At 34.1% G+C, this 26,488-nt stretch overlaps 1 protein-coding gene across 6 annotated transcripts in view; it reads left to right on the top strand.

Annotated features, from left to right (window-relative positions):
• Lasp (LIM and SH3 domain protein Lasp) overlaps positions 1 to 26,488 on the top strand; it is a 287,808-nt gene that overhangs the window by 52,980 nt on the left and 208,340 nt on the right. The window contains exon 1 of one of the 6 annotated variants that reach the window (XM_090405597.1): positions 15,103 to 15,167. The exons of the other annotated variants lie outside the window; for them this stretch is intronic. Coding sequence (XP_090261723.1) covers positions 15,118 to 15,167 — 50 coding nt within the window. The 5' untranslated portion in view covers positions 15,103 to 15,117. Of the gene's footprint in view, positions 1 to 15,102; positions 15,168 to 26,488 lie in introns of those variants that run through there. 6 annotated transcript variants of the gene reach the window in all.

The following is a 26,488-nucleotide window of genomic DNA, read 5'->3' as shown; positions in this document are numbered from 1 at the left end:
GGCCAGGAGACAGATCTGGAGCTGGAAGGAAATGTCATCAGGAAGGTGAGAGACTTTAGATACTTAGGTTCAACAGTGGAAGAAGATGGAGGAGCTGAGAAGGAAGTGGGATGCAGGATACAAGTGGGTTGGAGGAACTGGAGGGAGATGGCAGGAGTGTTATGCGATAAGAGGTTGCCAATCAATCTGAAAGGCAAAATCTACAGGACAGTAGTGAGGCCAGCTATGACGTATGCTATAGAAACTGTGGCCCTGAGGAAAAACAACATCAGCAGGATGGAAGTAGTAGAGATGAGAATGCTTAGGTGGATGTGCGGTGTGACCAGAAAGGATCGTCTGAGAAATGACTACGTGAGGGGAACAGTGAAAGTTACGAACTTAGGAGCGAAGATACAGGAGGCAAGGTTGAGATGATTTGGTCATGTGAAGAGGAGGGAGGATGAATATATGGGAAGAAGGGTCATGCAGATGGATGTGCAAGGAAGGAGGTAGCATTGGCAGCCAAAGAAAAGATGGAGGGAGCTGGTAGAAGAGGACTTGAGGATGAAGAACTTGGATGTGGTGACAGCCCAAGACAAGAGGATGTGGAGGAGACTCATCATCAACAGTGACCCCACTTAAGTGGGAGAAGCTGCAGAAGAAAATACATTTCCCTAAATAATGAACGTGAATTTCATTGTTTTTTATGCGTTTTACATGTTTTTGTAATATGCTGTCAAATTCGGCGAATAATTCAATCAGTTTCAAAAATTTTTCATTATTATTTGTATATAGAGTATCTGAACTTCCTCTGAAATCAGTGTTTTCTTTTGCAAGAAATTTAATAACCGATATTATGTGTTTTAAAACATGCATCCAGTGTTCTTGTTCTTTTTTTGAGTAATTTTAGCTGATTGTGATGAATTGTAGTTTCATTTTTTAAACGCTTGTCCAAATCAATCCATTTTTCAAAATTATTAAAAATGTTCTTGAGATTTTTCGTGGCGCTGAAGAACTTGGGATATATGTTTCCTATCGTTATTTCCTTCCGAAATTAAGATCATAGTTCGAATATTAGAAAATAATTTGCCGCAGAAACAAAATACTACATTTTTTGAACTTGATTAAATTAACCAAGATCTTTTAATGGTTTCTCTGTTACTCAAAATCCTATTATAATGCGATACATGAAAACTTCTATTATGTTCATTGCATGGAAAAAAAGTCTCTCTTTTGATTCAGCAGGAGGACCTTGTTTTACTAATATATCAATTATTGAATTGGACAAGTTTGGCCATAAAGCTGGATCGTCAAAAAGCTTGTAATTTATTGTTGAGGTATTTGTATTTGAAGTCAAAGCTATTGGATGTTTCTCAAGAGCCTGATTATCATCTAAACACAAATTCGAATTTTCAGAATCATTGTCAGTGGGGGATTCCACACGAACGTCACTTTCACTGACTCTTGTTTCTGATAATTTTAAAAATTTCCGCAATTGATTTTCTTGCCGAGCTCGAATAACTTCTTGTTCTGCTCATCTTTTTCTGTATTAATGACCAGAAAGGATTTTCATTTTGTTTCTCTGATCTGCCATTTTTGTCTGTTTCTGAAATCATAAAAAACTTTATTTTTTTTCATAAAGTATGGACCCAAAACCAAGTAAAAAAATTTAGAATTGAATCGTCATTTGCCAAGTCTAGCCCCTTTACAAAATAGTTTTTATCTGATTTTACTACATTAAGAAAACAAATAAATTAGCAAAATAAAATTAAAAATTACCTTGCTTAATATTAACATAAAACTCGATATAGTAGTCAGTGGGCACAATTTCAAATATATGCAAGAGTTCGTAAAATAACAAGTTAAAAACAACACGGCTATAGGTACAAAGAAAATGAAATGAATAATTTATTTTAAAAATCATTACTAAGATAATCGCATATTTAACTACAAACTTACCTTCATAAATACGAGGGAACAAAATTCATTCAGCAAGCCAATAATATAATACACATTAATACAGGGAAAGTGAACTGGCATGTAAGCTAACTTTGTGGATATGTGCAAGATTTATAATAATAATTATTATTATAAAAACCTTCATGGAGTCAAAGACTCATTGTGGGAGGTCTGCTATGATACACATAGCTTATCATAACGGGCCTTAAATATATTTACTGTCTCTGCGCTCACCACACTCTCGGACAATGTATTCCAATCACTCGCCACTCTCCATGCAAAAAACCTGCTCCTGACTCCCTTTGTATAAGCAATGTGAGTACACCTTGTTCACACAAATTCCAAATTTCCTTATATCGTGTGTTGCTTTCTTTACTTGCTCTTCCTTTTCTCTTTCAAATTGCTGATCTAAATGACAATAAATTTACTATTGATAAATTATTCTGTTTCTATTAATTATTAATTTTGAGTTAATACATTATTTTTAAGAGTTTTAAAACAATTAAATCTTATTTTAAAAAATCGATTTAAAACAGTTGCCTTCTACAGATTTTTACTATAAATCATTAATTTATACAATGATTTGAAAATTTGATAATTAAAGATTAGCTATTATTGAGGGTAATGTAAGATGTAAAGTATGCTGCCACGAGCAATTTTGGCATTTTAGCAAAATGGGCCTCTGATTAATGTTCATAATTTGTAAACTGTTATCTTTTAAAATTTTATTTGTCTATCAAAAATAAGTATACAATTATAAACAAAGTCAAAAATTGTCCAAAGTCACTTAAACACAGAATACACAATACACTCAATATGTTTCACATTCAAAATTGAAATGACGTTGAAAAAAATGTAATTGCATATCACGCTGTTTTGTCTATCCAAATTTGAAGCAGAATTTAAGAAAGTGAACAGTGTAGTATACACCTATGTTTCAGACTAAATATTTAGATAGATCAGTGTTTCTGAAACTTCAGATATCCGTGTACCCCTTCTATAATTTTCATTATTACCAGTACCTTATCAAAATAATAATAAATAAAATTATATTTCATTGTAAATGTGTGTTTTATTTGAATTTAGATGTACATTTAAACAAAAAAAAAAAGATTTATTTTTAATAGAACAAAATTTATAAAGATACTATACATTTTTACTTAATATAAATAATTCCTCATCAATGAGAGGAGTGAAATTGCTTATTTCTATATCTGCTATATTGCTCTCTTTTGTGCGTTTTATAAATCCAGTATTTAATGAATGATCCATACTTAAGAATTTGAAAGCTAAAAAAATTGCCGTATTTACTCGAATATAACTCGCACTTTTTTTCCCAAAATTAAAGCTAAAAAATCATGGTGCGAGATATATGCTGGGATTTTCGGAAACTAAAGTTTTCAGGAAAAAAAACTGAAAATGGTATGACTTGCCAAGAAGCTTCTATTCTCCATCACTTCTTTTGTCCTCGAGCAGTTCCTTGTGCGCAACGTCAAAATTATCTACCCAAATAGAGACATCTTCTTTCCCATTATATCAAGCAAAAATTACCAGTAATTTAAGACTTGAGATATGTAATGAACAATCCTTGACAAATTACTAATGAGAAGTGAAAGATGTGCGCGATTATAGGCCAATAGAGAAAAAGCAGCTATTAAGAAGTGCATTATGATTGGTGCGGTATTAATAAAAAAATAGCGCGACCCAAACAAAAAGCTACAATTGAATGGAACCGCTAATTCTCTTAAACTGATTTCCATAATATCTGAAATAAATTTACTATATATTTCTTAGTTTTAACACGTTCATGTCGGGGTAGTGTCAAGCAAAACCTTATGTTGCATCGGCAACATGTGGCTTTGCTTGGGTCTATATATCAGTTTCTTTTGGAGGGGAGATGTAATTCATTAGTTAGTGTTTATATTTCCAGTTGTCTGTAATTGCACTATTTGTTGAGAAATATATCACAGACATCTGCAGTAATATAATATATTACTGCAGATGTCTGTGAACCTTATTCTGTGACATAATAAAAGTAATTGTTTTTCGTGTTTCTGAAATATGGTTGCTGTTGTGGAGGGCATATTGTTTACTGCAGGGAGTGAGGAAAATTCGTGCATAATATAATTTATATATATATATGTATATAGACTATAAAAGTTTGAGATTCACATCGTATGATACTTTATGGGTTGTTTCCTTCAGTATCTAATAAGTGGGTTCTAAAATGTTTAGTTTTAGTATGTATGACTATAATTTTTATTATTAATAAAATATAATAAGCACATATTTAACTGCAATGAGAAATGGAGCCTTTTTTTTTATTTAGTAAACTAAATGCTGTATTTTTGTAAAATATTGTTGCCGTAATACAGCTGAACGAGTGCCCTTATTAACACTCAGGAGCTCGCAGTGTACGACGCGGTATATCTGAGAGATGCATTCATTAGTATGTGCTGAAATGCAAAAAACATAAAAGAAAAAACACTGCAAATATAATACATGATGGTACAAATTAAATGAATATTGAATCCAACTTTTTAAAAGTTGGATTCAATATTCATTTTCAATATTCATATTCAATATTCAAAGTTTTAAAAGTGAATAAAAATTGAACAGCTCTCAGATGTGAACTGTAGACTAAAATACACAAACAATTATTCAAGAAAAAATGAAAGAGTTTGAGAACAGGAACCAATCCTTGGAGATTCAGTGGCAAGCCTTGAAGAAAACATTGATTGATTCAGCCAGAGAGGCATGGGGTGAGTTTATCTGCAAAGATAGAAAAATCTGAACTCTTTAATGGACACAGAAAGTTAAACAGGCAGTGCAGGAAAAAAAAAAAAGCATATCAAAAGTTCCAGGCAAATAAGTCACTTTGTGCTCTTAGAGAATACAGAGACAAATGTAAGGAAGCTAAAAACTGTGTAAAACTAGCTAAACAAAAGTCATGAGAAAACTTTGGTAAGAACATAGAAAATAAATATCAGGAAGGTGACAAAATATTCTGGCGGATGTTGAAAAAGCTCAAATGGAGGAAAGAGTGCTATAAAAGAAATTAGAGATGATAAAGCTGATATGAAAACTGGAGAAAAGATATCCTTGAAGTATTATGGAGTAATTACTTTAATTACTTTGAAAAATTGTTAAATGAAACAAGCAGTGACAGCACAGTGGTAAAAAAAAACACTCAATAGGCATGCGATCAGGAATACATATCTATACTTGAAGTAAAAAAAGCCATCAAATGCCTGAATTGAGGCGTGTGGAGTAGAAGCTATTTAACCAGAAATGCTCAAGTATGGAGGTATGAAAGTCTTACAGTGTACTGCATAGTTCAGAAGGCTTGTACAGAGGAACGAATTCCAGATGATTTGAGTAGAGCTGTCATAGTACCCATATGTAAAAAGGAAATAGAACTGAATGTAAGTATTACAGAGATATTTCCCTACTGAGTGTTCCTGGTAAGATTTATGCAAGTATACTTGAGAAATGGTTGAGAAGGATTGTGGAAGGGAAGCTTGGTGAAGAACAAGCTGCATTCAGGCCAAATAGATGTTGTCAGGATCAGATTTTTCACTTTATTACAAATAGTTTGAGAAATCATGGGAATATAAGGATTTATATTTAAGCTTTGTTGATCTGGGAAAGGCATATGACAAGGTGCCAAGAGAAAAGATATTCAAAACACTACAGTTGTAAGGTGTCAATGGAGCATTATATCAAGCAATACTCGTCTTTATTTGAGTTCGAAGTCAGCAGTTAGAATTGAAAGAAGTACAGGAAGATGATTTTATGTTAAATCTGGTGTCAGACAAGGATGCACATTATCCCCCTCTGTTATTTATTATTTATCCATATGGATCATCTCAGCTCTACTTTATGTAGATGATCTAATTTTTCATAGATCCAGAGCAAGTCTGGAAGATTCCCTGACTAAATTGAATAACTGTTGTAATAGATTTGGTATTATATTGAAGGTTAGCAATAGCAAGACAATGAAAATAGGCAGAAACATTAAATATCAACTGCATTGTGAATGGAGAACCTATAGAACAAGTAAAACATTTCAGCTAATTAGGCACGATTTTTACTGAAGATGGTAAATTGAATATGTGAATAGACAACAGAATCAATAAAGCTGGTATGGTAAGAAGTCAACTGAATAAATTTATATGGAATATGAGAGAAATTAGTCATACTACTAAATTAGCTGTATACGAAACAGTGTTCAAACCAATTTTAACTTATGGATCTGAGAACTGGATTAGAAATAAAACACTTGGCAAAAGACTAGAGACTACAGATATGAGAGTCCTGAGAAAGATTGGGTGTGTGAACAGATGGTATCAGTGTCAATATCATATTAAAAATGAGGATATTAGGAAAGAACTTAACATTGTTAGCATCCAGGAATGTGTTAGCACAGCTAATCTCAGGTGGTATTTTCATTTAAACAGAATGGGAAAGGAAAGATTAGCCAAACAAGTGTTGTCTGCCAGGTTGGCAGGAAACAAACCCAGAGGAAGACCAAGATATAGGTGGATCAATACAGTAAAAACTGCCCTAGAACAGTGCTTCCCAAACTGTGGGCCGTGGCCCCCTTGGGGGCCGTAGGTTTGTTGAGGGGGGCCGTGAAATAATGAAAACAAATTTAAAATGTTTTAAGACTAAGTAGATTTTTTTTTATTTTAAAAGAAACGTATTTAACTTTTATTATTTATTTTTTGTTATTTTTTATATTTTAATAGAAAAATTCACACATTGGTGTTTTTCTTTCACAAACTTTGTTTCCTGCGTATTTCGACGCTTAATGAATATTAGTAAATATTGCTTAGCGACAGGGAAGCTCCAAATCTTCCTGTCCCTTTCATCACACATTCGTAATCAGGAACTGTTGATATTGACTTTATATACATATCAAAACTCGTTTTATATTATCACTGTCATCCGAGCTAGTTTTCTGTTAATAATAAAAGTTTCGCATATACTTCACACATGAAAAACGCTTAAACGAGTTCATGTGGGGAGATAGTAACTCGCTTGCAGTGGTAAACAACACACCCTCCCTAACAGCCACTATACTGCAGAGGCAATAAAAAGAACTACTTTTATTATGCCAGTGAATAAGGTATGAGGAGTCTGTGTAATATATTTCTCAACAAATAGTACAATTAGAGACAACTGGGATAAAAAAAAAACACACTAATTAATGAATCACATGTCCCCCTCATACAGAAACTATGCTGTATAGACTGAAACAAAACCATATGTTGCATGGGCAAGCACAGTATCTAACTAAAAACTATTGTTATTAATTAGATGTGTGTGAGTTCGATTTTCCAAGGCAGCAATAAAATTCAACGGAACGTGTTAAAATTCGTAAAAGTGTTAAAACTAAGTGTTATATATATATATATAATGAATGCTATGGCAGTTTCACATATGGAAGTCGGTTGAAGAGAGTTAGCATTTCAACTCAATTGTCAGCTATGCTTTTATCTTTCGGTTGGGCGATCTTTTGTTAATACGGCACCAATCATATGTATGTTTTAATAACCTGCCTTTGCTGTCTGTTTCGTGTTAGGCTTAATTACCTTGTCCAGGGATTCCCTTATTCAGATAATATTCACTAATTTCATGTTATCGGTCTGTGGTGTGCCAGTATCGGTAAGTGGTGATATTATTTGATCTATTCTACGTTAAAAAATTTAACTCTGAGATGGATAAGTGGCTGATGAAAAAAATTCCTGCGAATAATCAGAAGAAGCAGAAACAAAGGACAGTATTTCATATTTTACCAGAACAGCCCACATAGTCTTCAGAACCAAACGGTAAGAGGCAAAAAATGTAATATATGCATTTGATTTTTGCAATATTCGCTGTGTATGTTTTGTATTGAATATAAATACAATAAATATTATAATAATATATCTCTCTGTGATTTTTTTTTCGAGGGGGGGGCGTGAAATATTTTAATTTTTGGAAAGGGGGCCCTGACATCCAGAGGTTTGGGAAGCACTGCCCTAGAAGATAGAAATATGAGATCTGATAATGTGTGAGTCTTGACAGGTGACAGATTGATCTGGTGGAAAATTGGAGATAGGAAGTTAGTAATTTTTTTATGTAGTGCTATCATATGCTGTACACCTCATGAGGGTACATATCTGGAATTTGAGTTTCACAGGTTACAGCCAGACAAAATAATAATTATAAAAATAAAAAATAAAAACATTATTAAGATATATTACATTAGCAGTTTTAGTATGTTAAACCCTCAAAATGGCAATGTTGAAGTTATAGCAAAAAAGGACTGCAAATCTGTTTAAATTTGTGTGGCTGGTCAAATATCTTAAAATTGCAATATCGACATTGCCATCAAATTAAGAGTTTGTAGCTTGTGACTTCTCTGTTAGCACACTTTTCATGTAGTACTATTATAAGATCCTGTACACCCTGAGGGTGTATACCAGGAATTTGAATGTGTACTGTTGTCCACCATCTGATTTTTACATCAAACCAATTCTCATTGAACGGCTAACTGTGACTTAAGTAAACAATATATTACTCTGTATAATGTCCTGTTTACATCTTATAATGGTAGTGTTTTGAATTTATTTTCTCTTATGAATTCATCATGCCTTTTGAGAGTTAAATCCTCATAATATTTGTGTTATTTCTCAAGTATTTGTTTTGAAATATTTATTTGCCATGTTCAAATATTTTGTTATATATTCTTCCTAAAGTCTTCTTATGACCTAAAGCTACTTTTATGCACTGCTTAACTCTATTTTTACATTTTTCTCTGTTTTCTCTCAGGGCATCTTTTTTTGCCTACCTATCAGGAACTTTTGATAATTTCTTTTATAGGATAGCATCTTTAACTTGTGGCCACATGGTATATCATTGTTTTTCTATCCATGCTGATGGCTTCACTACATGCCTTTTTTTTTCTGGAGTAACATTTATATTTGATTTGCAGTATCTCTTAGTTTTTTAACTTATGTACAATGCGAAATTCATTTTTTTATCCTGCCCAAAACTAAATGCGATCATGTCGTATTTCAAATCCCTTTTATACCCTTGTTAGTAGACTTCTTATTGCTTGCCTTTTCTCCATGTGAAATTGTATTTATCTTTGTTAGATTATGGTATTAGTAAACTACTCCATTTCTTTAACAGAAATCTAGAAGCTATTTAGCATTTATATTAGCTTTGTCCCTTGTATTCAAAGTAAGTTTCCAGCATCAAAGAATACTATAGACATCAGGTGTTTGTTTCTCTTGCTGATGCAAACTGACTTTGAACATGCCTAAAGAATAGTTAATACCAGTTTGCCAGAACACAGAAACTACACTGGTTTCCATGAATTAAAAAATAAAGAAAACAATCATGGTGGCTCAAAAACTGAATTTTTATTCGATTTGGCAAAAAGCAGTATGATACGAGATGTGAAACACCTGCAGAAATTGTAAGTAAATAATTCAGTTCAGTAACAAATAGGCACCCGAAGACAGTGATCAAAATGAGATTGTTAAAGTGTCAATAAGGAATGTGGTCACCTTTCACAGGAGCTCAGTTGAAAACAGCCATTGTTTCTGCAAAGCTGTTAAGTCCCTCAAGGTTCTGGGAAGGGGGAGGTTGTAAGTAGGAACACGTTTACTTAGATATGCATTTCAAACATGCTGAATAGGATTAAGGTCAGGAGAACTGGTTGGCTTGTCCATATGTACAGTAATCTTCTTGTGGGTATTAGTCTATGAGCTTTTACTCTCTGAGGATGAGCATTATCATCTCATATGATGTCTCCTGTATTGCACCTGCATATGGACAAGCATCCAGAATCTTGGCTTTATGAATTGCAGCATTTGTGATTTCACTGGGAAGTGCATACAGGGTGATGCACATCCACCAATGAAATACCTTCCCAAACCATTACACTACCTCCACAAGTGTCCATTTCACAGATATTAAACAGATGAAAACATATCCCTGGTTCTCTCCAGAACACAGCATTCCTGGTATTGCTTTGTAGGGAAAATTGGGAATCAATTATAAATAGTACTAAACTCCATTCGTTTTGGGTACAGTTGATGTGTAACCTGATCCATTTCAAATTTTCTAATCTCCTGTGCTATTGGATAGGGGCAAGAAAATCACTGGTCACCTGGCATACAGACCATCTTCTTGAATCCTATGCACAGTCAAAGTGGATATCAATGTTCCTGTAGTCGGCACAAGGTCAAATCATCGCTGATTCAGATTTTATCATGCCTGTTAATGGGAGATATTGGTCACTCAGTACAGTTGTAGCCTTTGGCCTTCCTTCACTGTATCTTTGGGATGCTGTTTGTAACTGGAATTATGTTCCACAGTCTGCAAATCATGCAACATTCTGGCTACCTCCACCTGACTTTGACCATCCTCTAATCTTACAATGGCTCATGACCTGAATTGATAGTGTAAATGGATCGCTTTCAGGAATATCCAAGAATTTTGATATTATGAAATGTCTTATTCTCGTTCGAGACACAAAATGAAAAACCACTCAAAAATATCTGCTTTTGTCTTGTGCTTCATTTGCACCTACTGCTAATAGTTCCTCTCATTTGTATACAATAACTAGACAACATAATTTTTTACATAATATACCCTATTTTAATACCTCCCTGAGCTATTGGTTTTTTTTTTTTTTTTTTTTTGTTAATTCATAAAACCATTGGTTCAGATTATTATAATAATAAAGATTTCCATGGAATCAGAAGACTCATTGTGAGAAATCCATTATTCATACACAAGCTGTCATTCACTCACTATCTGTCATACCTCTTCTTAAACACATTCATAGATGAAGCACCTACGACCATCTCTGTTAACCCACTTCACCTGTTCACTACCCTCCAACCAAAATCTAGTCCTAACACCTTTGCTAACCACCAATGGTGATCCTTTGTTCTTCACCTTCTTTTCACGTACTGAAAGAAAGTCTTTAGTCTTAATCCTATAAAATAACTTTTTAACTGTAATGTTTCTATCGTTTTTTTTTTTTTTTTTTTTTCCCTGTCCGCTAATTTTTGAATCCTACAGATTGTCCATCTGTTCTCGTAGGGAGCATTCCATAGATCTGCTACAAATTTTGTCACTCGCATCTTTTTTCATCCCCAGAATATGCAAGTCCAGATGTGGCCTTATATAGGGAAACAACATTCTTATCTATCCCTGCTTTTTAGCATGTTCTTTTTAAAAACCATGTGATGTCATGTGATAAAATTCATTCCAAACTTTACAACATGTTAGAATAGATCCCATGTATAGGTAGAACACTATCTGTGTTCTTGCTTGCCCTTTTATAATTTATTTTTCTGAGAATGATTGCCTGCTAAAACTAACACACTGTAAAGATATTTTCACTTCTCAATATTCTTTTTTTTTTTTGTGGTCCATCATCTGCTTAGGAACTACCAGTCATATTTTAAGGAATTTCAATGACTTATCATTTGTCATAGATTATTTGGTAATTTTATTTATCCATAAACAGTTTTTAAAATAGTATTCATTATTGTTTGAATTTTATTTATTTATTCATTCCACTGTTTTTATGTTCACGCTCTTTCTGTATATTGTGTGTGTGCAAATAATATCAGTGATTCTACTATTCCAAACTGTTATGCTCATTAAGGGATAAAAGGAAAAGAATTTTTGCAAAAAAAATTCTTTTTTTTTTTGCAAAAAGTATTTCCTTCTTTGCATCAGTATTTCTTTCAGTGCATAACCTATGCATCTAATACCAAATTCCAAGTGAAATGCTGAAGGAATTAATAATACACAAACACATGTGGATAGAATAAAGAGTAATTTGAGACATACTCTGAAAAAGTATCATTTTCCCAAAGTAAAAGGAAAAAGGCTACCATAGAACTCAAAAAACCAGACAGGTTTTTGAGTTGAAAGTTGTTTAGCTATCATACAGAATATGCATGCACACTTGAAAAGTACACTTGAAAGTACACTTGAAATAAGATAAAACATATAAATGGTTCTATATTTCATCTACAATAGATGTTTGGGTTGTTAAAATTGTTCAGTTTAAAAAAAAAAAATGCTAATGGTAACCATGGCCATTTAGCCCTAATTTTTTTTGAAGATTGGGCAACCACTCTCCACCCTTAGCCATTACTGATAGCTGGCCCAAGGCTGTCGGTGGTTTTTATAGACATCTGGGGAAGAGTGCATGGCACGTAACTATCACCATCTCATGTTCTGTAAAACTGTATATATTATTGTCTGAGAGCTCTATGGTTAGAGCCACAGACTAATTTGGGAACTGGCAAAAAAAAAAAATCCTTTATTTGGCAACTAAACTGACACATAATTTATTTTCTTCTAGTGGTCTTGTGCTGTTGAAGCAAAATGAAAAGCTTCCACTGGGCTACACAGGTGTATATATATGTAAAATGTAAAAAGCCACTTGGCATTAAACTGCCATTTTGTAATAAATCTAATAAAAAATCTACCTCAATCTGAGCTCGGAATGTATGAACGAGAACAAGAACACGTGACATCGTCCAGTATTGTTCAACGTCAATAACGTTTTATATCTGCATTCTGTTATTTGAGTTTATGAATAGCCAGATGGTTATGATTTGTATTTATTAATTCTCTTGTTTAAACTTTAAGTTATACTATTTACGCCCTGAAGATGTAAATCCTACGATTTACGAAACTTGTCAGGAACTATTATTTCAGTATTTTGTATAACTGAATAATTTAAAAAAAAAAAATGTGGTTTAATCACCGAAATATATCTTTTGAACCAATTAGCCAGAGAAGTCTATGCCTGCAATGCCATTTAGTTATCAAATTGGTCCTCATCCTAAGGAAATTGGTGACAAACCTTGTCCACAAAACAGGACAGCAGTACATAGCAGAAATTAATGTGGATGAGTTTAATTTTTTTTTTTTTTTTTTAAATACCAAATGCACTTTCAGAATAAATGCATTCCTTTATTTAATTTCCATTTGACAAGAAATTGTGTTCTTGTCATAATTCTTTACCCAAGCATAAGCAAACAATTTGCAAATGAAGGTACCTGTATATAGAGACTAGTCTACTTCTATGTAGAGGTTGACTTAATCTGTATTAGAGATACTTGTAGATTTTTTTCTTAGTTGCAAAGTATATTACACATGACAAGAAATCATATTCTTGTTTCTTTTAATCTGTTACTCAAGTATGGTAATACCCCATCTTTACTTAACGATGCACCACTCGTGTGATTCTTGTCGGTTATGACCAATGCCCATTTATGCTGCGTTTGCTCATACAACACTTTTCAGTAATGATCAGTGCCCATTTATAGAATGTTGTGTTCATTCATAAGACTGTTTTAGTCACATGACTCTCCTGGGAATCAGCAGATACAGTTTTTGTGAACTCCATTTATGGCATTGCTTGCTCCGTTTATGTTTTGCCGGGAATTAAACTGATTATAATTATTTTATTATTGTTAATAATGGCAGATAAAATCCAAACTTAGGGTGTTGTTGCTTCCAATGAATAGTAGTAGTTTTAGATCGCTGACATTTTTGCTTCATGTGCCTGGTTTACATGAATTTTCATGTTGCTGCATAAAATAACTTTTGCCCCATTATCAATGTGTATGGTAGCCTTTCTGCTAAGTAAATTACTGAGATTATTTTATTAGAACTGTATTAGAACTATACAAAGTACAACTTTGTATAGTTCTAATACAGTAGAATTCTTCCACACTTTGTGCAGTATGAAATACATCTGGATGGCTGGCTGGCTTGCTAATTTGTGATAGTTTATGAAACAGATCACCAGGAAAATATAATAAGCATGGCTTCACTGCATTTTGGATGCTACTGCTAATAAAAGACGATAGTAATTATATTAGCTATGTGGGTTCACATGGAGACAAGATTTGTGTAATGATGCTGAGTGTATTTTTGAATACATGAAAAATAAATTCTTGAATACTTTTGGGAATAACTAGTTTTTTCCTAACTCGGTCATTATTAATAATTCATTTGTATGCTTTTTTTTTTTTTACCTCATATCAGACCTAGTTATCAGTTACAGTATATCTATTTCACCTATATATCTTGAACTAGACATATCGCACTTCTTTAATGACTTAATTGTGGTTATGACTTGATGAAGAGTGAATTGTTTTTTAAATTCTGGAATTTGCTTTTTCATAAATATAAAACTGCAGTAACTCATTCCATTAAGTGTGAATTGGATGTTTTATGTCAGTGTGTATGCATGCACATACACCTTAACCTTTTGTAGGTGTATGTGCATGCATACACAAGTGTAAGGTATTAAATATTGGAATCTCTTATGTGTTATGCTTTTATAATGCCAAGAAGAATATTACATTGCACAAAAAATTTTTTTAAACTACATAATGCACAATGTGCTTGGGAAGCAGAACAGCCTGCTTAAGTTTTGGTGTATTTATTAATATGGTGGATTTTTTTTTTTTTTGGTTGTAAATGCCGGCAAATTTCTAGTTTTTATATTTCCATGAATTGTTTTGAGGTTACCTTTCTCTAGATATTCCCTACTACTATCATATCAGTCACTCTGAGATGAGTAGATAAACTCATTTTTAAAAATTAATATTTCACTGTTTTGTACTTTTCAGTTTAAAAAAGTATGCTACATTCAGTTTGGCGCAAGGAGTATTCCTTGCGCCAAATTGAGTGATATTTTCCAATTATATGAACATTTCACAGAATTGTATTAATAAAATATATCCTTGATTATTAAAGGCATTTATGTAAAAGTATGCGTTTCTTTCTTTCTATAGAAAGCTTTAATTTTTATCTTCCTTTTTTGCATATTCCTGGGATGCAAAATGGCATTTGTACTATAATCTGATAATGTGAATTCTTACTTTCATCTGATAAATATGTGAAATAGACCTCAAGATTTGGTTTCTCTAACTTTTTTTGGTGAAAACTATGTGAATGCATTCCACTTGAATAGTGGAAGTTGCTCTTGGCAGTTCTTATGTTGACTTTACTTATTTTAAAACTGACTCATTCTCCTACAACTATTCATTTGGTTCTGACCTAAAGCTAAACATAGATATATTCTGAATATCTCTGTCTCTCTCTCTCTCTCTCATTTCTTTCCTAGTTACCAAGATGAAAATAATGCGTACTTATTTAACTTCTGGAATAGGAGTTAAAATATGGTAAATTATTCCTTTAAGTCATTAATTCCTGATACGTACTCCTTAGTGCTTTTGATAGTACTTAAATAATTAAATTATTACTAAATCCTTATTAACAATTTTTATTTCAAGTTTGTGAGGTCTGCAATAGTCATATCTTGCAGTTTGGTCTTCTGAGGCAGTATTAAGTGCATGAAACAACCTATATCATAGTCTTTCTTTCCATTCTAGCATCTGGTTTGCTTGCTCCCCCTCCTCCTATTCTGTCCAAGTTGTTGATACTGTTGTAGATTGGGGTTGTTTATATACTTGGATATTAACAATGTTAAGATCCTTTCTAATTATCCTCATTTTTTTTTATTATACTGCCATAAATGACATCAGTTCACTGTCCTTATTTTTCTCTATCATTCATGTTTCAGTAATCTTTTTTTTTTTTTTTTTAAATTTCCAATCCAGTTTTTGAATTCATAAGTTAAAATTGATTTAACATCTCTCATATAATGTAGGTTAATTGGTTAGGTAATTTCTTCATTAATGCCACACACTTATTTCACTGTTTGCCATTTTCACTAAACAAATTGTGCCAAAATAACAAATATTTGACCTTTTAGAGGTTTTATAGCTTCTCCTCTGAGGATTCACTTGTTTTTTTTTTTTAAATGTTTAATTTTATACTATATTTTTATTGTTGATTTTTATACAGTTTTTCTTAAAGAAGGGGTTAGTTAATCCTAAAGACATGTGTTGATATTTATGAATATAAATCATGTACATAAAGAGTCAAGTTGAATATGTTGCTTTGCAGAAAGTTGTACTGCTTTATTTTGAAGTATATTATATTCCTGTTTTAATCCTTTACCCAAGCATATGCAAACCAAAGCTTATATATGAACTATCTTCAGTTGGTCTACTTGTACATAGAGGCTGTTGACTTTACGTCAATTACCTCAGTATTTATTTCCATAATGCACACACAATTCCTTTGAAGAAAGTGTGCTTTGCATTATGGGATAAAGGATTACAAGAATATATTGTCATTTATATTTCAGGCTTTGCTATCATGTTTAATGCCTTTCTTTCATAATGTAATCCATAGATGATGAATAAAGTTGAGCATTAATCCTTGTTCTTACATCTGGTTTTATATTAAACCTAGGGAGACATACATTGCTCTGTATAATATCCTCATTTATGCAATATAGTTAAGTTTTGAACAGCTTTTGTGTTATCACCTTATCTGTTTTTCATTTCTATCCACTATTTGATATTCAGTGGGTATCTGACCATCCAATCTGAGTCAAAAGGCAGACCCTAAATGGTAGTTTGGTAAGGTTTTTCTGCCAGACCAGATTTGAATGCTTTAGAAATGTCAAGAATGACCACTAATTTAGCATCCGTGAAAAACATATGCACAGTAAAAAAAAATTCTTAATTATAATTACACATTCTTAAATATTAATTACACAAATATTTAACAATACTAACCATAGGATCCTCTGGAATGAAGTTAAATTACTACACAAAAGCAACCAGAAATTCTAATGTCTCTTCCAAAAAAAGTGATGAGATCCTTCTTTGTCCGAACCTAAATCCCAGTCTGTGATATCCAAAATTTGGGAAATTATTAATAACTATTAGTTATTTATTTTTATTTTCCACACTTAATTGCACACCCTATTATCAGATCCTAATGGTATATTTATCTCGTACTCTCACAACTACATCTGTGAAGATGCAGCTCTCTCTGTAGCTGCTTGTATCGTTTTTTCCATTTACTAACAGTAATGATGGTTTAATATTCTTAAAACTAAAATTTGGAATTTATTTTTTATTTTATTTTTTACTGTGAATGTGTTTTTACTATACGTTTTACATAATCTCTTTCAACTTTGTTGCATTTATTCACTGCCTGTCTTTTAAAATTCTGATAACCTGAGTTTTTTGCATTTGAAATTGCCAGATAGTGAGGTCATCTTCTATTAGAATCTTAACATTCACAACTGAAACTGGCTTCTCTTTTCTAATTTTACTGACTGAGGTATTATTATTATCGTGGGCAACTCCAAGGAGTCGACAGACTCATCGAGGGAGGCCCTAACATCATGTCAAGAGCAACTGTTCGACATTCACACAGTATCTATCATACCTCGCTTTGAACTCATTCAGAGTCATAGCACCCACAACAGACTCTGGCAACTTATTCCATTCATTCACCGCTCTCCAAGTAAAAAACCTAGTTCTAACACCCCCTGCTAACCACACTCTTTCCCAGCTTCCATGTATGGCCCATAGTCCTCCCACCACCAATCCTATTCTCAAAAATATCTTCTGGATTAATCCTATAGAAAGCCTTCAGTAATTTGAATGTCTCAATCATATCACCCCTTTTCTGCCTATCAACCAATTTTTGTAACCCACAAATCTTCAACCTGTTCTCATAAGGTTCATTCCACAGACCTGCTATCATCTTGGTCACTCATCTCTGGATCCTCTCCACCTCCTCCCCTTCAAGAAGAAACCCTGGTGCCCATATCTGGGCACAGTAGTCTAGATGGGGTCTTATCAAGGCTCGATATAGAGGAACAATAACTTGTTTGTCTCTGCTTGTTAAAGTATTTTTCAGCAACCAAGTGATTTGATGAGCTGTTTTGGCCACTTTTGCAATGTGGCCCCTAAACTTCAACTCCCTATCCACCAACACTCCCAAATCCCTGGCCTCAATCTCCTAGAGTACGGTTCCACCAATGTGATATACTGCTGCTAATCTTTTCACTCCAAAATGCATAACCTTACAGTTTGCCACATTAAATTGACATCCATTTTCCCTAGTCCAGTCCTCCAAACTATCCAAATCATCCTGCAAAATTTTGACATTCTGTGCACTCACAATTGCTCTATCCAGTTTTGCATCATCAGCAAACAAGTGAACACTTCCTCTCAGATCCTTTCCTATATCGTTAATGAACAAATTAAAAAGTAGTGTCCAAGAACAGAACCCTGCGGCACACCACCAGTCACAGGCCTTGTTTTGGATTCTACTCCTGAATAAACTACTCTATCTCTCCATCAACCACCTTCCTATCCATCTCACCAACCCTATATCCATCCCCATCTGCTCCAGTTTTCTGATTAGAGTAACATGTGGTATCCTGTCAAAGGCCTTGGCAAGGTCCAGTAGAATCACTGTAAACCCATTACCCTTATCCAGTTCAGCTGTCACTGTGTTATAAAACATGAGCAAGTTACTGAGGCATGATCTACCTTTCACATGTTGTCCATGTTGTCCCCCATACAGTATCCCATTTTCATCTATCCAGTCCTGTATTCTTCTCTTGACTAATTTCTCCAAGACCTTGACAACGATGCCTGATATGCTAATCGGTCAGTAATTTACAACATCAGTCTTGGAACCTCCTTTATGTAGTGGAACTATTTTCCCCTCTTTCCACCCCCTCAGGAAGGGGTGGAAAGAGGGGAAAATTAAGGTATTGGTCATTACCTTAACATAGTCTGACTCTCAGAATACTAGAGAAAATTCATTATCCTGCCACTAATTCAACTATTTTCACGTATGCTATGAATGTCAGTTCTTCTCTCGAAACTCTGGCTTCAACCTCCATTTCTTTCACTGTGGGACAACTTTCACCTAGTGATTCTCATGGCTTTTAGCATCACAGGGATGCCTAAAGGGATGAACCCTTACTTCATTCCATAGTCTGACTACTTTTTTTTTTTTTACAGGTTATGAACACCTATGTAGACTGAATAACAAAAGTAACTTTTACTGCAATGAAGGTCTTCATTTTTAGTTCTGCCCAAAATAATCCAAATAGTGATTCATTAGCAAGTCTGCCAAGGTTGTCCAAGAAAAAACCAAGCATATTGCATTTGTCTACAGACTGTGAAAATCCCACCAGACTGGAAACATAACTAATCCTTCTGATGTTGCAGCTTGCTTGCAGCAATTGCAAAAAAAAAAAAAACATATTATAGGTAACTTTGAATTGGCCATATGCTGAAAATTCGCCTCTGTCTAAATATCAGTAGTTTTCTGATTCCTCACCAAGAATGTTGGGTGCAACCTTAGTCCTTCCATTTTCTTGTTCTCACATCCAGTTGTTACCATTGTAATATCACCTAGAGACAGTAATAACTTACTGGCATTATTTCTTCACAGGGATAATGTGCTTATGTCTGCCAAGTTTTTTCTTTTTAATCTTTCAAGCATCATTTTTATTCAGAAAATATGATGGTTAATTAAAGTACTTCTCAAGTGTTTGGTAAATACATTGACATACACATTATATGTGAATGTGCTTGGACAGTAGCTCTTGATAATGAGTTACATCATATCCTACTATTCAAACTATTGTGTAACATACATTGGCTGTTCAACTATTTAGTGTTCATTTGTTTACTTTGCATTGCTGGATGTGTTTGTGGTTGCTACATAATAGTAATAACAAAGATATATTTCGGCGATTACACCACATTTTTTTATTCAGTTATATTTCAAAAGATATATTTCGGCGATTACACCACATTTTTTTATTCAGTTATAACTGAATAAAAAAAAAAAATGTGGTGTAATCGCCGAAATATATCTTTTGAAATATAACTGAATAAAAAAATGTGGTGTAATCGCCGAAATATATCTTTTGAAACAATTAGCCACAGAAGTCTAGGCCTGCAAGTAATAACATATTTATAAATGCATAAAAAAGGTTTGGGAGAAGTAAAAAAAAAAAAAAAAAAAAAAAAAAAAAAAAAAAAAAAATAGAATAGGAAATGAACAGATGTTTTCAAATCATCTCACAATTGCATGATATTTTCAATTATGAGTGTTATATCATGTTAATCAACTAACATCAAGTAATTTTTTTTAAAAAAAAGTTTTAATATACAGACTGAGTTTGTCGGTCATTCTCAAGTAATTTTCATGGCCTGTTTTATTTGTCATTCTTCTCCAACTCGTGAATAGATGACTGAAGCAGAGCACTCTTCTCTCCTCCCCTCTCCCTTAAGAACTGCCCACTCCATACCTTAGTCTTTTGATCAGAAGAATCTGAATAATAACTTGACACAGTTATCTGGTGCTGATGATATTCCTCTTAATGTGTGAAAAACTTATCTTCCATAAGTATCATCTCAATTTTTTTTTTTTTTACTGTACTGGTATCTGTACCCCATATAGTATAAAAACAAGCCTACATTCTAAAAAGGAGTCAACCAACAAACTGTTTAGTTGCTCTTACTTTGGTTCTCTTAAAACTATGGAGAAGATCAATAACCAACTTCTTTATTATTATTACGGGTATCTCCATGGAGTCAGTAGACTCATCGCGGGAGACCCAAACTATCAAAACAATATCTATCATCTCTCTTCTTGAATTTATTTACAGATGAACTCACAACTGAGTTAGGCAATGCATTCCACTCATTCACTCTACCCTCCAGATGAAAAACCTTGTTCTCACACCCTTGTTAACCACACTTTTCCTTAATTTCCAGGGATGACTTCTTCTTGTTCTTCCATCATTATCACACAGCTGAAACATTTCATGAAACCCTGCATCAATCTTATAAAAACATTTTAGTAATTTAAATGTTTCTATCATATCCCCTCTTCTCTGCCTATCAACCACCCTCTGCAATTCACAAGCTCTCAACCCCTTATAACCCTTGGTAACCTATGAGCTGATCGGTCACCAACATTATTGATCCACAGTTCTTCTAGTCTCCACCAACATGAAGCAAATTGTTGCTTGTGATGTTTCTAGGGCATTTTATTGAATCTGGCACAAGTGTGTTCAGCAAACGACCATACTAGCCTGTCTTCTCTTTATAAAACTGTATCACTAGCTTCCACTTTGGATGTTTGCTATGTCATGATAGTTTCTTTAGATTTTTCTTCAGTGGAGTGAGTATAATCTTCCTGCCTAATTTATTAAAAGATCTAACATCACTTAGATAAAATGTAAATCTCCAAACATGATTAGATTTGACTTCTTGGGGTGATATATGCTTCAATCCTTTCCTGGTCATAAACACATCTTGGTCAGTTTCTGTAGTCTCAAAAAAAAAAAAAAAAAAAAAAGTGTACTTTTTCTATTCGAAACACTACTTCTCACCTCTAATTTCTAACACTATAAATCCGACGTTGGAGGTTTAGTAAAGTGAAAGAGCACTGGAAAGGATTAAAACCAATGTTAATTCTTCCAGTAATAATAGTTTTCCAAAATGTGGGAAACATTAATTCTCAGATCCTGTATTTTAAAAGGTATGGCAGGTTTCCACAAAAGACACCTTACCTATTAAGTCTATGTAGTCTTTTGTCTACTGAATTGCAAGTAGTTTTGTGTTGCATTTGTGTTAGTTTCATATTGTACTCCCTGAAGTTGTCTCCATGACTGAGATGAAATATTGGAAGAAATAAACATAGATTTTAATCCTTTCTCAGTGCTGTTTTACTCTGTTACGCCACCAACATGAGTTTCATGCAGCACTTAAACCTTGACACATGACTAAATTGTAGCTCCATCCAACCATGTAGTACTAGTTACATTTGGGATGATGCACCCAAAATCCTAAGATTGTTTGATACTATACAGATAAAAGTAATAAGACAGACTCCTCTCCCAGATTCACTCTAAGCTCTTTCAGTTTCTTTCCTGTGTTTCTTCTATAGGTACTTTAATGGATGGTGTTCTAGAGAAATGGCAAGTATTTCTTTCTCATCTGTTTCTTCCAAGACTGTGATAACAGCAACCACCAGTAAACATCCATTTACTGTCCAGTTGTGTACTAAGCGGACCAACTTAGTACCTCCTTTGGTCTGTTTTCCCCACACGCTATAATCTTCAGCTGAAGAAGCAGTGAAATGAAAATAGTGGAATATTTATGTTGGGGGATTCTTATTGGTGAGCCTCGATTTGGAGAAGTTTGTTAAGATTTACATTCTCCATTTTTTGCAATGATTGAGGTTGAGGGTAAGGAGACCAGTGGTTTGATGGCTGACTTATCTTTATTTGTAGTGATTGGTTGGATGTAAGCTTGTTTCCATGCTTGTTTTATACCAGAGGAATATGACAGCTCAAATAACTGATAGGATGGGCGTTAATTCTTGATCAGAAGTTTTGAGTACAAGTGAATGTATAACATCTGGAGCAGGAGACTTGTTGGCATCTAGGCTAAAGATTTTTCTAATTTCTTTCTGGTGAAAGATCAAAAGAGGGATTTGTGCATTTTGTGGTACAGTAGAAAGTGATTTTTTTTCTTTGTAGCATGTATGATGGAGTGAATGACAAATTCCAGGAAGTCAAGCTTATATTTAAGTAATGTCACCATATTGTCATACAGATGTGAGAGGTAGAAACATACAAGGCAGAAGTTGCATTCTATAGCCTTAGCAAGGAACCAGACGGCATGTTGCAGACTGTAATATCAGCTGATTTCTGAGGTGGGGATTTAGCCATTTTAAATGTGCTGAGTTTTTAGCATGAACCACTTTGGCAAGTCTTTTGGAAAACTAGGATAGTGATGAGTTTTTTGTGGAGTAGAGAAATGAAGGTCCTGATTCCACCAAGGATAATTTCAGTTATTTAGCCAGAACAAATGTATGGATCAGGAGAGCAGAAGCATCGATCAGACCATGGAAAAAACATGAAACTTCAATATTCCATGCAGTAGTGAAGTGCCAGAGTTCTTGGGACTAAGATTGGCTGAATGAAGTTCGATCTAGAAAAGGAAACATGGGCATGGTTATAATCAGTGTTGCCGAGAATTACACTATGCTGGAGTTTAAGAAAAGGTGAAAGACGTTTAAAGAATAACAAGAATTGTCTGCTTTTCTTTTTAGTTAGCATGATCTAACAACTTGTTAATCACTGTTAACAGGGAACTTCATGTCTTCCAGTATGAACTGTGAAGGGAATACCAGTTTGAATTATGAACATTGATATTTCAAACTAAGATGAACTCAGTTAGGGTAAATTAACTATAGAAATTAACCTTCAGAGATAAGAGTTAATGTCAAAATTAGTAGAACAGCAAAGAGAAACTGTGGTCTGGAAATTTTGAACTAGAATAGATCATTGAAGGGATTTCTTAGTTTTTTTATGACCCCATGCATGAAACATCATAGGACCTATAACACTGCAGTGCCATGTGTGGGTAATTAATATGTTACTATTGGAGTACAGCCTTCCATAGTGACATAGGAGGAGATTGTTTCAAAGAAGTGGATGGAATAAAGAAAGATGATATAAATTTGTTTGGTATGGAGTTGGACAGTGTATGGTTGTTGGCCAGTGGTAATGATCAATTCAAAGGAGCAGTGCCCATGGAAGTACTTATAGAAAAGGCACAGTGCAGAAACAGAGCACCAGTGGGAAAGTGAATGCAGGGAGTCTGCAAGGGATGGGTCACCTATTAAGCAGATTGCCTTTTTCTCTGTATCATCAAGAATTAGGGAAGTTTTGGGTGCATCACCTCAAATGTGAGAACAGTATTCCAAGGTTGGTCAGTTCTGAGACTTGTTGAGAGGAAGAGAAATATTTTGAATAGAAAAGAACCCTAAGCTTTTCAGAGACTGAGGAGGCTATGTATGTAATATATTTATGCCAGGATAAACTGGATGTGACAGTCAGCCTAAGGTAAGAAAGTTGATCTTTAAAAGAAAGTGGAACATTATTTGAAATAATTTTAGCACCAGAGGAAAACTCGCATAAAATTATTTCATTAGCTTAGAATTTTTGCCTAAATATAATGGGTATCAGTACATGATCACAAACGGCAATTGAATATTAACAGACAATTCTAAAAAGTGCCACCTAAGTAATTAAGAAAGGTGTGAAACTTTACTTCACTCTCCTAACGTACAGATCCGATAGTCTGTCTCTTTTCCATCTGTGGGAGATACTTTTTAAATCAACTAATCTTTCCTAACTTTATTTTGTTTACACAATTATACAAATTCTCTCTCTCTCTCTCTCTTTTTTTTTTTTTTAAGTTAGGAATTTACTGACCTTTTTAGTTATCTTACATTAGCTACTTAGGCAGTGCTTTTTAGAATTGTCTGCTAATGTTCAGTTACCATTCTGTGATCTTATACTGATAATGATGCCTATGATACTCAGGCACAAATTGTATGCTAATAACAAATTTTACACGAGTTTTCCTCCAGTGTTTATAATTATTTTGAATATGCTAATTCACGGTATTTAATTATTGAAACAAGTGGAACATTATCAAAAGTAAGAGGGAATGAAGTAGATCTTTCTTGCAGGTAATAAGTAGATTAGGCAGGGAGTTTTTGTCGTCTTCTGATTTGAGAATGTTGAAGAGATCAGTGTTTAAGTCATGGATTATGGACGAGGCTTTTATCATTTGAGTACTACAAAGTTTCTTGAATGATGAGGAATGAATAGTATTGTCATTGGCAAAACTGTGAATAGGATTTGAAGGTCAGAGAGGGAAGGTTATTGATGTAAAAGAGGAAGAGAGTGGATGAGAGTGCAGAACTCTTAGGTATTCCAGCATTGATAGAGAAATCTGATGAGGAAGCCATCTATCATCACATGCAATAAATCACCAGCGGCAGTCAAATTCACATTGCCGGAGGCCATAAGATGGTAGCATATACAGGAAACCTCGATGCCAGACATGATTGAATGCCTTTAAAATATTGAGAGCAACCACATGAGTGTCTCCAAATCTTTCCATTGCCTTTGTCCAAAGGGAGTCAAGATCAGCAAGGAGGTCAGTTGAAGAGCAAAAATGGCAGATTCTATATTGGTGATTGCTAATTGATGAGCCTCCTGATAGTGAAGAAGTTGATTGTTGATGACCTTCTCCATCACTTGATGGAGAAGGTCGTCAACTTTTTTGGGTAGGTTGGATGCAGGCTTGCTTTCGTGCCGTTTGGTAGATGCCACTAGAAAATGATAGGTTATATATAGGCAATACAGGATGGATGTTCTGGGTCATAAGTTTTGAGCATGGCTGGAGGAATACCATTTGGAACAGGAATGTTATTAGTATTGAGATTAAGCAGGCTTTTCCTGATGTCTTTCTGGCAGAAGCTCAGAAGAGGCATGCAGTAGGCAGCGTTTGGTAGTGCAGGAGGTGATTTGCCTTGGTCATCCAAGTAAGAGTTGGATTAAAAATTTGATGGCAAGAAGTCCACTCTTTCCTTGGGCAATGTTCTGCAGAACTAGCAAACATTTCTTTCTCACTTTTTTCTTCCAAGATTTCAATAAAAAGATTGACCACCAAGACAGAAGTTGCATCCAACAGCCTTTCCTCAAGGAAACAAGAAGACTTGGCTGCCAGTTGAGCAAGAGGAACGTTTATTACTTTTTTTTCTTTCTTATAAATTTTGCCTTGAAATATTGATAAACGTTTACAGTAGTTTTGGGCTGTTGTGCAAGCTGGAATTTTTAATTTAACATCAAACATGCTGCATTTTTATCATGGACTGCAGAGATGCATTTATTTGAGAACCAGGATTGGATATGGGTTAGGGATTTTCATTGGAGCAGGGAGTGAAGGTTCTCATTTCACTGAGATGTTTGGATCAGAGTAAAAGTAGTAATCTGACTGTGAAAAAGAGACAAAAGTTTTGGAGGTTATCCCAGTTGGCACAATTGTAGTGGCATAAGGTTGAGGCCGAGATTGGCTGGTAGGAGGACGAACTATAGAGAAGGAGACTTGAAATAAGATTGTGGTTAGATACAAAGAGGAGAGCAGACATCCACAGCATATTTGGAGGAAGAGCTAGTTAAAAGGTCCAGAGTGTTGAAAGAATTATGAGGATTGCTTAGTATTCTGATGGTAGGTTAACTATTTATGATAGGTTATGATTGAGCAAATGATTCAGATTTCTCTTCTAGCTTGATTTGTGAAGTAAGAGTAAGGGAGCCAGTTTGTTATGGATTTCCTAGAAAGACAATCTCACAATTTGGGTAATTAGTTTGTATGAAAGCAATTTTTAGTGATAAGTAGTCAAAAAGCATTGTTGTCAAAGTCAGTGAAATAGTAAAGGCAGGGTATAAAGTGATGTAAGGAAATATTTAGCCAGAGCAGATTGGAAAGTGGGATGTCAGATTTCGCAAAAGTCCATTTCCTCCCATTTTGTGGAATGTCATGCAGGATGTAGGTGGGATGGGGTGCAGAGGATAATTTGTGTTCTGTTAGAAAAAAGATCAAAACATGATCTCCTTTTATCTGTAAGTGGTGGTGTATGTCACTCATTTTTGTATTGATGTATCGAATGTTACTGAAATGGACGTGGAAATCTTTTTTATTAAAAAAAAATTTTTTAAATACTCTTCATTCCT

Source organism: Typopeltis vanoorti, chromosome 15 (genome assembly GCF_054136105.1).
Source record: "Typopeltis vanoorti isolate ZY-2024b chromosome 15, IOZ_Tvanoo_1.0, whole genome shotgun sequence".
In the NCBI taxonomy this organism is placed as follows: Eukaryota; Metazoa; Arthropoda; class Arachnida; order Uropygi; family Thelyphonidae; genus Typopeltis; species Typopeltis vanoorti.
The sequence above is the reverse complement of the archived record's forward strand: the minus strand, read 5'-3'. Positions and strand labels throughout refer to the sequence as shown.